The sequence below is a fragment of the Spea bombifrons genome, chromosome 11, assembly GCF_027358695.1.
Source record: "Spea bombifrons isolate aSpeBom1 chromosome 11, aSpeBom1.2.pri, whole genome shotgun sequence".
Taxonomy (NCBI): Eukaryota; Metazoa; Chordata; class Amphibia; order Anura; family Pelobatidae; genus Spea; species Spea bombifrons.
The window spans coordinates 29,923,889-29,939,735 of NC_071097.1; the positions used below are offsets into that span (position 1 = coordinate 29,923,889).

The window sequence follows — 15,847 nt, forward strand, 5'->3', positions numbered from 1 at the left end:
AGGTTCTTTTCTTTCTGTCACACAAACTGATGTAAGGCCAATCTTACAAAAAGAATAAAGAAGCAGCTCTCTTGTTCAGAAGAAGAGGAGCAGCGGAGCGTAAAGATCAAGGTGGTGGGAAAACCACAGGTATCTTGGTGGGACAGAACGCCTTCACTAAACCACTCGGCTCTGTATGCACCTGGAGAAAAATGTTTAGACAATATAGGGAGGGAAACTCATTTTGGTTTAGTCTTCTCGCAGAGAACACACTGGATCAAGTAAGACGATTTGGGGAGGGTAGCGTAGGGGTGAAGGACCAGTGGGGTAGCGTTATTAATCCCTACCGCAGGCCTACAGGGAGGTCAGATATGCCACAGTGGCAGGGATTAAAGCCGGTTTCCTCCCCTCTCTCTTCGCTATTGACTTACCTTGAAGCTAATTTAGACCCGTGGTAAGAATCTAAGAGTGTTACCGCATACCTTCCCGAAAATATGCTCCTCTCTTCTTTTGTTTACACTTTTTTTTTGATGCTTTAAGAAGCAAATTGACTGCTAGAATAATTTCAGAGAGGCCGCTAGGTTACTCGGCGCAGTAATTGGCTCTGGAAGTTATCAATGGATTATCTTAAAGACAAAAAAATAATGTATTACACTGTCGTTTCAGCACTCATTGACAAATTAGTTTTTTTTTGTTTTTTTTTTAATATGACTGCTGGTTTTCCCAGCTTGTGAAAATAAATAAGGCAAATCTAACTTGAACTGTTCTGATCTGTTTCACATGATGTTGAAAATGTGTATTTTTTGTTAGAAGCAGAGTGATGTGCGGACAAAAAATATGAACAGAAAACTATGTGGCGTTTCCCATAAAGCAATATTCTCAAATTTTTTGCATTTTTTTTTCTTAATTTCAATTTCCAAGTGGCTCTAATTACCCCGCCTCGCCTGCCCAGATCACAATAATAACATGTTCCAAATCAGGTTACGAGAACAATACCAGTCTACCTATTTGACAGGTAAAAAAACAACAAAAAAACAAAACTTATCACATTATTATCTAAGGCGATATTAAGGGCTGAGTCTTTCCTAAAAATGTGGGAAAAGAAGTCAAACGAGACAGACCGAATAGTTATCTACTGCCAAATAATACTTTTTTTTATTATTTTTATTAATATTTATTATTATTATTTATTATTTATTATGTAACATTTCATTTACAAATGGTGGAAATAGATGGTTGGATATCGTCTAATAAATAATATTTTTGAGAAGATACAGTAAAGGAACAAAGGTCATCGTGGTCTCTTGAAAGGTTGCTGTGCTGAAACTTAGCTTTGCAGCGCTGGATAGTTGACTTGCTCGGTGCTGGGGGGATAAGAGACGGTGGAAACGGAGAATATTCCTTACATCGCTTTGCTGAACTGATGTCTCTCAGCATCTGTAGCAGACGAATGAATCATTATTTCCCTGTTTCTTTATTTTTTTGCAGCTCTTTTGTTACTGGGACAGCTTGCTGTGGCCATACGTCACCACTCAGGATCTGGGACCTTCAGAGGTAATATTTTCTTGTCTCATTGAACATCTGTTTTATATATGGGTATGTAAAATATTAAAAATGCTGAACTTTTTTTTTAAATATAATTTTATTTTTTTTTTAAATAACATTTAAGATAAAATTAACATACTAAAAAAAATACTAAGCAACTGACTCCTTAAGGAGTTCTTCCAGCTGGGCTTATCTTTAACGGTCCAATAGAAAGCCGAGATCACCGGCTCCTATAATAAATGAAGGTATAAGTCTGTGATGATATGATATATTGATTTATATAGCGCTGTACAGTGGGTAAACGGGGTATAACAAGTAGCGCATCGCATAACAATACGACTTCTAGAAAGTAAAGGCGGCCAGGTGTTTTTACTATGGATTTCTACAGACATTTGCACAAAGATCGAGTATAGATCAGCTCTTGACAATGTCAAGCAGGTGGGTCACGGGTGCTTGTTTTTCCATAACGAGTATATGGTTTCTAGATAAATTGAGTGGTAATTCCAGACATTAAAGTCGTCTAGCCGTTTTATTTCATACAGAGACCCGATCAGAGATTTGAACTTTTGAGTGTTTCGGTTGCGTTCGGAATGAGTGTAACATGCGTGAGAAATATAAAATTCCTTGTGTCTGCATAAAACATTAAGAACATGAAATACGTTTCTCAATATTCCTGCAATTTTTTTAGTGTAATCGATGGTTTGTCCAAAGGCTCGTATATTCGTTTTAAATTTGTAATTACATCGGTAGCTAAATAACTTTTAATGTTTTGGAACTCTAAAAAAATGAGCTTTTTAAACATTCCACTCGAATTCACAAGTTGTTTTTCATGTGCATCAAGGAGATACTAACTGAAAAGGTATATTTCAGCGTTTCCCTTTTTAATCTCCCTAGAAGTACCATATGGTAATACTATTGACTGCAACCTAATCTACATCGTATGCCAGTAGTAGCTTCCCTTAGGTAATCCTACCCCCTGACCTATGACTAACTGCATTTCAATGCACCGCGCTGCGCATGTGAATCACAATGTACTGTATGTTTCGAGGTGAGTGGGTGTTCTGCGAGATCACAGGGAGCTCTTAACCAAAAACAGTAACAAACGATGGCTTCCTTATTTCTTGCATTAGCGCCACACAGCTCACATAGATCATACTAAATTAGCATAGCGCTGGACGTACTCAGCAACCGTTAGCAGGAATTTATTGCGCTGCCGTATAGTCTGCTAGTACATGCATGGTTTTCCTTCTGATAAGAATTGAAACCAATGTATGGGGGAACCAGACATGCAATATAATATTTTATGTGGACTTGAATTTGACGATGGAACATTTTATATCTACAATGTATTGGAGTTCATACTTTAAAGATTCAAGCCCCAGCATTCATCCTGTTTTACATTAGAGAAATACATTTATTCTTGTGCTGCATATTACATTTTTATATCTAATACTTAAAGAGGAACTCCAAATGTTATTACAGCGTTAAAAATAAATTTCACAGTATTGCACTATTTTTTTTTAACCGTTCTAGTTTTCGCATTTATATGTGTGTTAGTTATGTTATTGCATAGATAGCACAATCTATTAGACAAACATATTGGCTTGTTGTCAGACTTCCTGTGGTGACCAGTAGAATGACTCAGTCTTAATCCCCAGTCTGACCCTTTATCTCATAATATTCCATGGAGGAAGGGACTTCATTAGCATTGACATAAAGCATCAGCTCAGTGCGGTGTTTGAGCAGGGGAAAGATACCCAAAATATCACATGACTGACAACAGTGGTGGCCTTCAGGTCTGCAGTTTTTTCTTTTTTTTTTTTTTTTAGCAAAATTAGATAAATCACTAATAACTATTTAACATTTCTTTGGCTTTTTTTTAGATTCCAAATTAATTTTTTAACGAAAGCAGCTTCTGCATTAGAAGTTTCCAAATACTTTCTCTTGGTGGCCGGAATTGTCTTCTACAGACAATGATCCTGTGGGTGATTGCTCCTGTAGCTAGATCGATGCAGGGCATCTTAACAAGATCTCTTCTTATTACAGATGCAAAGAAAAAGCTTGTTTTACCTCCTCAATGAAAGTACAAAGTTATTTCGAAAGTTTTCCGTTCCACCGTGACTAGCTTTAAATACCTCATTACGTTACATAATTGTTAGCGCCCAAACCCTTTCCGGTAATGTTTTTTAACCGTGCAAATTGTTGCCACATTCCTAATTTATCAGCGAAGGCTAAATTGTCATGAGATGGAAAATTACTGATTGTTGCCATAAAAACTGCAATGGCTCCATAAAAGTATACGTTTCTGTGTGATTAAACATTCAGAGAAAAAAATAACAGGTGCTTACCACGCCAGAAAGAGACCTTTTAAAAGAATTACGGAAGGTTTTCACCTAAAGATTTAAATATAAAACAGTGAATTTATTAACGTATTAAGGAGATCTTGAGATCTGTCAAGCGCTGATTAAAGCATAGGTGAACATTCACCGAGGGCTGAAAAGCTAACAAAAATAAGTCATCGTAGTTTAGTTATGCTGCTGAATTGAACCCTTCTGTAATCGAGTTACATTCTGTCCAAGTGGAACAGCCCCTTCGATACAGGAGATTTTCACAAGACATAACCACAGGGTTAAAGTGCAGCAAAAACCGATTGAAGCACCGAGCGCTTTGTTAGAATATATGTTGTTATTAGGCATATATGAAGCAAACTATTTGTCTGTAAACATAAAACGTGTTCTTTGGCTTAGAGAAGAGAAGGCTGTCGGAAGCGATCCGCATTGTTCAGGCGGCGGTAATGAATGAATGCTGACTACCTGAACTTGCCATCCTTAACTGCTTTTCCCAGAGAGGCTGAAGTACTTAATAAAGCTGTAGAAAATAGGATTAAGGTATTGAACAGGCAGGATTTAGTCTGATCTTTCAATAATGCCAGAGCCTGATTGAAGGGCAAATCAAAAAGCCGAAGCCATTTGGCCGATCCAATCTCTGCCTATGGCGGCTTTCCATCCGCCTGTGCCGTCACGTGCACTTTAATGCATATGGTAGCCGAGAGAGCCATTTAAAATTCCCTGGTGTCCCCCTTGGAAATACATGGGGGTATTCAGCAGAATCCCCCCCAAATGCATTTGCCCCCCCAACTATTTTGCGCGCTGGAGATGTGTTCGGACTCATCTTATTGCACCTGATTTCCTTACCTACATTCAGCTCCAGCACCCGCCCTGTGGTTTGTGATATTATTGTGGTTCAATATTTATTAGTTATACACCATAATTTGATTGGATTTGCTCTTCACACTGACCTTGACAATCTTGACAACCACAAGATTTAAATATTGGATGACAAATTGGTATTTCAGGCTAAAGTTTGTTTGGAATTATTAACGTACTCCTATCATTCTTTTTCAGAAAGCAAAATGTGTTTTTTTTTATTTTTATTTTTTTTCCTTCTTTCCGAAAATTCCTTTTTTACCCAGCTACCTTACATGCCTGACGAGGTCTAGCCTTTGGCCACCAAAGGGTTAATAGAGCGCTTAGCCTTACATTTTTGGGGGATTTTGAGATAGCTGTTCGTTTTTGCTCCGTTTCTCACATGCGATGCTCGCACCTACCTTTTTTTTTTTTTTTAATCTTTTAATGATCCTTTAAGGGTGCGACAGTGCAATAATCCCTTAATGGCTCTAACAAAGGAAAGAAGCGGAAAAAAAAATCACAATAGTAAAAGATGATGTAAGAAGTATCCATATCTGCGTTTAAAAAGATCATTTCCATTATTTTTTTTTATTATTAGAAATGACAAATTCCAACATAGTTAGGCGTATCGTGTTATTTGAATGTATTTTGTAGATTTTTCTATCTTTATTTTTTGCATTTGTGGAAGCATAAAAATCACGCTGATAATTGGCACGCAACCGACTAAACCTTTCACCGTAGGCCAGTAGCCCGCTTGTTTAACAATTACATAAATCCTCTAATTAGACTGAATACATTATCCTCTCTCTTTGTTAAGAAAAGTAAGATATTTGCTATATGCCTAGATGGCCTAAAATTAGTGTCACTATTTGTTTATATGAAATTATCTTTTTAAAACCAATATTAACTTAATTGGTGTCTACATTCAGACACCGTACAGATTTGTTTTACTATTGGATGATTAAAAATCCCAGAAATGTAGAACTAAGAGCTTTTTGTGTCTTCTTGTGGAATTTTGGTTGTTTATATAGGTGATCTTCCCACGTGGTTATATGATTTGGTGAATCAATGTTCACATTTTGTTAATATAAATACCACCGGGGCAAATTTCAAGATAAAGGCAAAAGCAAATAAAATAAAAAGAAACTATCGTTGCCCGTATACAGAAATCTATACACATCAGCTGCCATACCAACGGACAGCGCGTTAAACATTTACATAATATGATTACAAAAAAGTCAGGAGCACGCGAGCTGGTTGTACCAAAATTGAACATTTTTCAAATGTTAATTGATGCCTTTTTAAATATGGGCCCTATTTTATATTTATCTTTTGGCAAAGATTAGTTATAGCTTGATGATCCCGTGAAAAATCAGAAATTTCTTCAATGTGGGGTTTTTGCCAACTTCTGGATCAACAGCAGGTTGAATGGACTTGTATATTTTCTTCAACCTAAATGTGGATATTTTTAATTGGATATTTTTTTTCTCCTTATTAATTCCTCATTCTTCATCCATCCATTCATCCATTCATCTCTTTTCTTACCTGATGGAGAGATGCTTTCCAAAACTTTGGAAGTTATGAGGTCGCACGCGTGTCCCCACATTTATACGTCCCAGCTGTCCATCTAGCTATATGCTGAGCAAGACCGAGCACCATACTGCCCCCTAGAGGGTAACTGGGGTCATGCGAGTCTGATATGTCTGGGTTATTTGACCCCGGTAGAGATATTTCATACATTTTTGCTTTTCTATTGTTTGTACCAAACATTCTGTTTTCTTGTTATAGATTTTATTTAAGTTGGAAACAACTCTAACGATTAGATTCATTTCTGCGTCATATTTTAAAGCTATCCAGGTTTCTTATATAATTATATATTTTAAAATTCAGATCAAAAAGTCTGGACATATTTCCAGATTTATTTGCGAAGTCTTATTACATATTCATCTATTTGTACGGCAGAAGATTATGACACTTCAGTAGCTCCTAGCCGTCTGTTTGCACAGAGAATAAGTCCCGCTTCTGGGGCATTGACTTCAAGGAATGGCTGCGACTGAAATGATCGGCTCATCGTCTTTGTATAGTTAGTTGAAGTGCCTCTTCACCAGACCGCCGGATCATGACAGGCTTTTTTTTTTCCCTCCCCAAACTTACTCTTGGTATTTACCGAAGGATTTATCCATATAAGTGGAGTTTTCCTAAGGAGCGTTCCCTTTAAAGTTACGCACAACAGCGTAATTCTATACTTAAGATTTTAGCCGTCGTTGCAGATCTGAGAGGCGCTTTAAGAGAATGGTTTTAGCTGGCAGGGGTCAGCGGCTAACACCGTACCGAACCATTCAGGGTTTATCGTTCAATATCTGTTGCACTTCTGTTCATCCGCTAAGTAAACAGAGACAAGAAAAATGCTTCTCCTTAGAAGTCTGTCTGAAATATTGTCTGTTTCTGTAAGTCTGAACGTTTTTTTTTTATTTTGTTTGTTGGGTTTCCTGGTTATCTTAAAAAACAAACAAAAAAGAGATTAGGTTTCATAAAAGCCTATCCGAGCTGAAAAATCTCTCCAGAATTAAATCTGTGATACGAAAGCGCTGTGGATGCCCAGGTTTCAGAAACAAAGTCATGCGAGGCAGCCAGCTACGGCGCCTACATTTTTTATTTATTTTATTATATTTTATTTAAAAGTGGCATAAGTAGCAGAGCACGGAGGAGGCACAGCACTTCTAAAAGTGTATTTTATTCCTAATAAAGTTCCTTTACTTAGTCTGTATTAAATGTTAAACTGTCCCTTTAAAGGAACGATTTATGTGCCCCCCCCTAAAATGTTATAATATTAATCACATTGTTTTCCTGTAGAAATAAAATAACCACTTAGCGCTAATAAATTGGGTAAAGATGATACGTTTTTTAGGTAGCTGAAGTTATAATGGATTGTAAGCTTTTGAGTCTATCCGGGTCACTTTTTCAGGCATGCTATCATGCTTTAAGAAGAGACGTGGTCTCGAAAGATCACACTATTTATAGAATTTATAATTTATAGAATTCAGCCTTATGCTGCATACCCACAGTCCTAAAGATGAAGCTCATTCCTGTTTCTCTATTAAATGACAACATTGACTTCTGGACAAAGCGAGGTAGAATCTGACATGTTGGAAGGAAAGCCGGAATGGACCTTCTGGTTCAGAATGTGCCTCCTGCTTCTAATCATTCATCGAAAACCATGGAAACCTTTGGCAGAGCATCCCTAAGCAGAGGCAGTCGGAACGTTACGGGGCATTGAGAGTCATTTTAATAACATTCTCAGAATGTGCAGAAGTGTCTCGTTCATAAGGAATCAAGATAAGTCTCGAGTACTTTTCTTGTATGACAAAAAAAGGGAACAAAAAGATGGTTTCTTTTGATTTTTTTGTTAAATTAAATGTTGTGTTTGCCGACTCAGGAGGCCTTAGCAGATGCTTTTTTCCCCCCTTTTATAACTCAAAGTCCATTCCCACCCAAGAGTACCAAAGTCGGGGCTCCACACCGACAGCCACCTCCACTCTTTCACAGTTTGAGGGAATCGCTTAAATACAAAGAGAGGCAAATTCTTTGCATTCTTAATGCATAAATGGGGGGGTTAAATGTCTGAATTTGGGGGTCAGCATGTTATACAAACTGCAATCTAAACGTTTGTACAAGAACACACGTGTGCTAAGAATAGGAGTAGGGACACAAGAAAAGCAGATTGACCGTTTGTTTTTTTTTTTGTCTTCTTTCCCAAAATTTGAAGCAATTGTTACGCCCCCCCCCCCGAGGGCGAGAGAGAGCATTGGTTTGTCATTAAATTGGTCCATGAGCAGTGGGGCTCACTGCCATCTCTGTTTGTTTTCCTAAATAAAAGGCCCAGTGGGGTCCCTTTTGCACCATCCTGGCTTTATTTGAGAAAACTGGCTGTTTCCCATAGCCCAGCGTGTCCGTTTATACACTGAACTTAACCTTACGGGAACCTGGGTAACAAAACGTGGCAGGGTCTCTTAGCGGGGATGGTAAAGAAATTGTATCTTTTTTATTGGCCCATTTAAATGTGTGTGGGCCAATTCAGAGAAAGAAAGGAACGTCTCATTATGAGAGCCAGCAAGTCCCATAAAAACCATGTTTGTGTTTGTTCAATTACTTGGACACATGCAAGCGTTTGAACCTGTAATTAGCCTCTCGATTAGGCTTGGAAAAATACATTTCTATCTTTTTTTTTTTTTTTTTATCTATTTCTAGTTTAAAAATCCCTGGAAAAACAGTTCAGGCTTAAGTTGTGCTCAGCCTCGTTACTCAAAATGTACGAGCGTCACATAAAGGGTGTTTTTGTAACGCTCTGCACAATTATGCATTATTGTTAATGTCGGTTCCACCTGTTCTAGACAAATTGGGGATGCACCTTGCGATGCCACAACGATTAGATCTGGGTATGGTCCTTTTTGAGCCCCGCTGCTGCTTACAGAAGCATTTTGGATGCTGAAATCTAGTTTTTGATTATTTTAGCCCAAGAATGGCCTGGCTCGGAGAAACAAAACATACGGATATTGTGCTTCTGAGCTGCTGCACCTAACCCTATAGGGACTCCTGCTGTTCATTATCATATGGCCAAGAATAATAGCATCTTCTCTAGTTGTTAAACCCTGCATATTCACTTTCCAGTTCTAAAATGTTTAATTGTTTTGTGTCTACGGAGACTAAAGGTTAATGCTGAAGAGGTAAAAGAAGAAAAACATACAGCTCGGGGGAACGCTCTGACAGTCTTAATCCAGCACAATAGTGGTCCCCTGCTGGCTAATTAAGGAGAGATGCTAAGACAGGGTTCTGTAGTGAAGCTTTTTGATGGGTCTGCTGATGTGTTTTGTAAGACAGGGGGTTGGGAGATGCTGCTGACCTACTGTAAAGGATCTGATTTTATCGACCTCAGGATTATCTTTCCTTGGCAGAGACAATGAAGAGCTATGCATGCCTCAGAAAACCTTACGTAACCGCGAAAAGGGATCGCGCTTGGTGTGTGCAGAACCTCATTACATCATTTCATTACTCGGTCCTTAAGGGGACACTCGTTCTTTGTGACCAATTTTGGGGGCCATCTTTTACTGCATAGGTACCTACATAAGACAATGTCTTCATTCGGCACCTATGCTTATTGTTTGTGTGTCTGTACTGTCTGTGAATGTATCAGTCATCTCCTTAATCTCCTTGCACAAGCTGCCTTTATCCAAAATTGATGGCTCAGGTATAACACAAGAACTTTACGATATGGCTCTCCAACGAAGGCTAGCCTTCTTCTTGGTGCGCCATGGCTTTGTTTTTTTTTATTGGCTTGGAATTAATGTGTATGTTTTGTGAACGTCTGAAACCTGCAAATAATATCTTCTTGGGTTTTGTGTTTCAAGACTTAATCATACGCCCTATACGTTCACATGGCTGAAACTTCCATAACTCTATCAAACCTTACAATGCAACAGGGGGCGGGTTCACAGATATGTGCTGTAGTCCCATCAAACATTAGATCCGCGAACGAAAATGAGAAGGCTCCCGAATAAACTACCGTATATAACAGTATTCTGTTCCTCAAATGCTTACGACACAGTAGAAGATGTATCACGTTTATCCCTGTATTCACCATACAAACCAATACATTAACAGGGCCCTCTTATCCTTCTGTACCAGCATTGTAATAGCGCTACGGGATCTGCCGGCGCTGGATATACAGAACAAAATCTAATGAAATATATTAGAAAGGAAAAAACTGAGTGAGTCATTTTCAATGGTGACGAAAAACATATGTTTTTGAAACTGATTATGTTTAGGCTTGAATAATAAAGGTTTCATTTGTTTTTCGGTCATTTTTTACATGACTATACTTTTATACATTATATATATATATTTATATATTTTAAAAAGTACTTTAATTAAATCATGTTAAACAGAACTGTATAGAATATAAGTAGCGCTTTATTGCATTGATGCTACTTATCAATCGAAGATCAATGATAATTATTTGGTTGGGGTATGGTGAGGCCTGTCGGGCTCTATGAGGCTTAGAAATTAAAAACAGTTATATTTAACAAAAATAATAATAATAATATATATATATATATATATATATATTATTATTATTTTTGTTAAATATGACTGTTTTTAATTTCTATATATATACAAGTGCCATCATATAGGCAATATAAGTCCCCCAATAAACTGAGCGTTGGTTTATTAGAGAATTAACACAAATAAAATATATACAAAGTGTGGTATTATATAAAAAGTTAATGTTCTGACACATTCTGATAGTTAATGCTTCTTTTGTAGACTTGAATTGTAGAGATAATTGTTTTAGTATGTTTTACTGTTAAACTGTTTTATTTTTCCTGGATGCCCTCTCATACCCTTGGCATGCTTGTTGGATGTCTTTTTTTTTTTCTTTCTTTTTTCTTTTAACAAAATTAAAAAAAGAAAATTACAAAATTCTGCTACAAGCTTCTTGCGTCTGAAGCCTGTTGCCATTGCCAGTATTGGCATCTCGCCGCAGTCTTAGATGTAGGCATTTGGAACAGTCAGATTTTTAATTCTTCTGTTCTTTGAACAAACTGAATTTTCACCGGCTCAGATTATCGCTTTAATTACAGCAAAATACACGTAATAAATTTATTTTGCTTTTGGGGGGAAAAAAAATGCACCTAAATTTACGGTGGAATCTTTAAAATAAAAGCACCTGCGATATTATAGGTGATACTTTTTTTTTTTTAAATAAAAATAATTCCTGATTCATCCACCCTCTCTATAGAGGTTATTAATCCTAAAAAGATGTCCCCTTCCCCTCTCATTAAATAAATACCCTTCCTTTTGTTTGGGAACCATCTAAAGAACTGGTCGGCGGATTCCTCTGCATTAAAGCAACATACAGATCATGCCATCGCTGTGTCTTCAGCCTCTCATGGGACCTGTTAGCAGAAGCACCTCTAACCCCTTAAACAGCCTTAAACCGTGAATTTTAATTATTAGACATATTTGATCCATAATGTCCGTAAACGCAGTGTCTATAGCACTTCAGCATGTGAATGGTTAAAAAAAAAAAACTCCCTAAAAAGGAAATTGGTGGCTGACTGTATTAGTAGTTATTTTTGTTTCTTCATCAATTTAGTCCTCGGGGTTGTAATAGAACGGATAAAATGAGGCAGTTCTATTTCTTGGGAAGCCAGTGACGTTCCCATTTTGACAGAGCCCCCCCCCCTTTTCCGTCTCCGTACATAGACACCCCAAGCTTTCTTTTAAGTACAGATTTCCTCAAGCATGTGTCCCCAAGCTGTGTGAGGTGGGTGGGCAGACCATAAAGAAGAGGAATCCCACCCTCTGTAAAAGGCGAGCCCCCGACTCGCTTTGAAGTGGACAATGCCATAGCCAATAAAACAAAAACCCAAAGAGTCTCACATTTATCTTAAAAATCGTTCGGTTTCTCCATAACTAAAGTATCTATTCTTGTCAGGGCTACAGACGTATAGGGAGCGTAATAAAGTCTAGGCACACAAGCAAACATTCTTATGTAAAAAAACACTAGTTCAGCTAATTTCCATGTCTATCCTATAACTCGGAGTAGATAAGTGGAAGAGCCTCCCAGCGAGGAGGTGGTGATTAATACGGCGAGAGTATTACACAGGAGATTATAAGCGTAAAAAAAAAAAGCCTAAAAAATTAAGATAAAATATTTAAAGTGTATTGAAATCAGGGCCAGTTATTATGAATTTACAAGGGTTAACCAAAGCTCTCACTGTCACAGAATCAAATAGCGTACCGGGCGAAGGAGGCACTATTATATAGCGCCATCATATTCCGTAGCGCTGTACAGTGGCTTAACAGGACTTAACAAGTAGTATATAACAAAACAATTTGAGTTACAGAAGCAGGTGAGGGTATGGCGCGTTTATCTGGTGATTCCAATAAAGACCGGGGCAGCGGTTCATTGGCATGTAATGAGGGATACTGCTTACAGAGAATGGCTTTCGAGCAGAAGTGGTAGACGCTAACAGAGAGAGGGGATTCACGCATGCATTGGATATGCTTTGAAGGCCGTTCTTAACGTGAGATAAGAGCAATGGCCAAGTAGGGGGTTCAGGATGAACAGGAGCTGATATAACAGACTAAACTGTGCAAATAACTCGTATCTGATGGCATATTTTTTGTTTATAAAGTTTGAAAAGTTTGAGAACGTGATCTTATCACTATAGCAACTTGTGGAAAGTTCCTGCTGATTAGAGTATTCCATTGGTTACTATGGTGATAAGACTGCAGGAATCGCCTTTTTATTCATGATCTCAAATGGAATCCCTTGACATGTGACCTGTGTATAAGTTCCTATGTGTAATAGAAAGTATAATAGGTATTTTTACACCAATAAGTGAAATGGCAGACCAAAAAAAATATATATATATATAATTGCACTCCTTTCTCATCATGTTGTGTGTGTGTGTGTGTATATGTGTGTATATATATGTATATATATATGTATATATATATATATATATATATATATACCGGTAGTTGATGGCTTTTAGAGCAATATATATGGACATTATATATATATGTATATTTATTAGGAACACAAGTGCTCTTTTTCCTTCTGACAAAACGGAACCTGGAGATAACTGGTTGCATTTTGAATGAAATTGGATTTTTACACTTCTTTGTGATATTTTAAGTGGAATCTGCACGATTTTTTCATGTCAGGTCTAAGGCAAACTACTCCAAGTAATCCGTATTTAATGACTCTCCAGGAAAAACCTGTAATATTATCTTAGCGTGTTTTAGCAGGGAATCCATTTTTGTTTATTGTTTGCTGTTAATACGTATAACGATCGCATCTCTGAAATGTCAAGCCGGCAGGATACTTTGAAGCCGGGAGGCCCTTTTGAATGGATAATGCTGGCACTGTGTATGCATACCACCTTCAGACTGCCGGCTGGCAAGGCTGCCGCCGGCAAGTGCCAAGCACTACTCACCCCCCTCACCCCCCCCCCGTGTCCCTTTCATCTGCCATAATATAAAACAAACAAACAAACAAAACGTCTCCAGATTAAAACAGACAAGAGCTTTTTAGCGTTCTTGGCAACCGCTTATTAAAAGCTCATTAGTGGATACTCGGAGTGGAAAAATGAAAGTGGGAAAAAATGTTCAGAGACGCTCAGATCCCAAAAAAAGCAGATTTGGTAATCTAGAAAAACCAAGCAGATGTTCACCCAATGAATACAGTGGTAGAATAACAAAACGGGAGCAAGAAGATTGTTCCATTATTCGGGTAATGAATATACCACTTGAAAGTGGCTAGAGTGTTATTAGAAGCCGAGAGCCTCTCAAGACATGCCCTCTTCTTAAGATGACCATTTGTTGTGTGAAAGAGGGCGCCATTCAGGAGGGGTAAATGAACTATTAGCTGATCAGATTAGGAAGACCCCTTTTTGTGGGAACGGGTGTACAGTGGGCTTCTGCCTCCTTCGCTACAAGAAGAACAATGTGACGTGACCCTTTCAAAGCCGCTCAGTAGAAACATTCCGTCGAGGATTGAAATTTTAGAGGGGGAAAAAAAAGCTGAGACTTCTATGGCTACAAAATAGCCTTTTTCTGATTTTATCCTTTATTTCAAGAAAATCCATGGGGGTCATAGAGTTCTAAACCCATCATTTGAAAGTATAGAAGTATTTCTATTTATGTTTTAAGTGCTATAGTAGTAGAAAGTCTATCTGTATGTATATTTTATATATTATCTATACATATATACATATATATATATATATATATATATATATATAATGTGGTCACAAAATGTCCATTTTTTATTTTTTTAAAAGAAAATCATATTGTTAATGTTTCAAAAAACTACTGAATCTGGAAAAGGATGGCTTTTAATGGAATATTTTCATAGGCGTACAGAGGCTCATTATCACTCCCATCACTCCTGTTTTCCAATGGCCCTTTCTCACTCCCATCATTCCTGTGTTCCAATGGCCCTTTATCACTGCCATCACTCCTGTGTTCCAATGGCACGTTGTGTTCGCTGATCCAAGTTTAAGTTTAAAAGACGAATTGATCGTTAGAAATCACCTTTGCAATTATGTTACCGCTAGAAATGTCATTGTTTTCCATTTAAAAGCGAACAGTAGTGTGGACATCTTGTTCCAAAATCATGGGCATTAATATGTAGTTGTTCCCTCCTTTGCAGCTATAACAGCTTCCACTCTTTGCTTCTTTTTCATGAAAACAGCTAAGTGACCCCAAACCTTTAAATGGGGCTTGCAGTGTCAGGGTTTTGTGTTAGTTTCCATTTTCCAGGTGTGATTTATATCGGGTACATCCAGCGACCAGTCGTTTGGTTTCTAAAGACTTGCTCAGAAAGGTAACCGAGTATTGTCGCAAATAAAGATACTTTCAATTTTTGTGACAATATGTGACGTGTAAAAGGTTGTTAGACTTTACAAGTGTGAAGCTCCATATAAATCATGAAATCTGCAAAAGAAGCAAAAAAAAACCTAAAATTGGGATACTTTTTGGGTAGCACAACCAGATACCACCAGAAGGCTCTGTGCCAATTAACACCGACATCTGAGATTTGGCACAAAAAAGGTATATTGCCGCTTAAGCTTTGAAGACTTTAGAGGCCCATTTCTTGGATGTAATTTGTAAGCAGATTCTTTTTATTTTGGTCCATTGCTATGTAAACAGTTCTGGACGCCTTGTATGTTTTAGGATCTGATTTATCACAGATCAAAATGAATATACAATTATCTCTTCTAGTTATTAGAGACGCAATCGGCTTTTAGTAAGTGTCCCATAGATTTTGCCGTGATTGTATCTTAGCTATTTCAAGGAGGACCCCAAAATTCCAGCATGTCCAAACATATATATTATAATAAAATAATAATAAAACGGAGATGCAGATGCATGGTGTGCCCATGTCTGTTGTAGAGCAAGTCTACAAAATTATAGATGCAATTTGTGAGGGTTAAAAAAAAAAAAACAAAAAAAAAAAACAAACTTTTTTTGCGTGTTCTGTCGCTGCGAGGAATGACAGCTATGTTATTGTAGTGTAACTGGAGGCTGGGTTTGGTAATTGTTCTCTTTGTGGTAGTTGGTTA

General features: G+C 37.6%; 1 protein-coding gene across 1 annotated transcript in view; it reads left to right on the plus strand.

The window, feature by feature from the left end:
* The window catches only part of FBXW4 (F-box and WD repeat domain containing 4), a 69,625-nt gene that overhangs the window by 41,974 nt on the left and 11,804 nt on the right, over positions 1 to 15,847 (plus strand). The window contains exon 6 of the mRNA XM_053450186.1: positions 1,468 to 1,533. Within this exon, the coding sequence (XP_053306161.1) occupies positions 1,468 to 1,533 (66 nt within the window). The remainder of the gene's footprint in view (positions 1 to 1,467; positions 1,534 to 15,847) is intronic.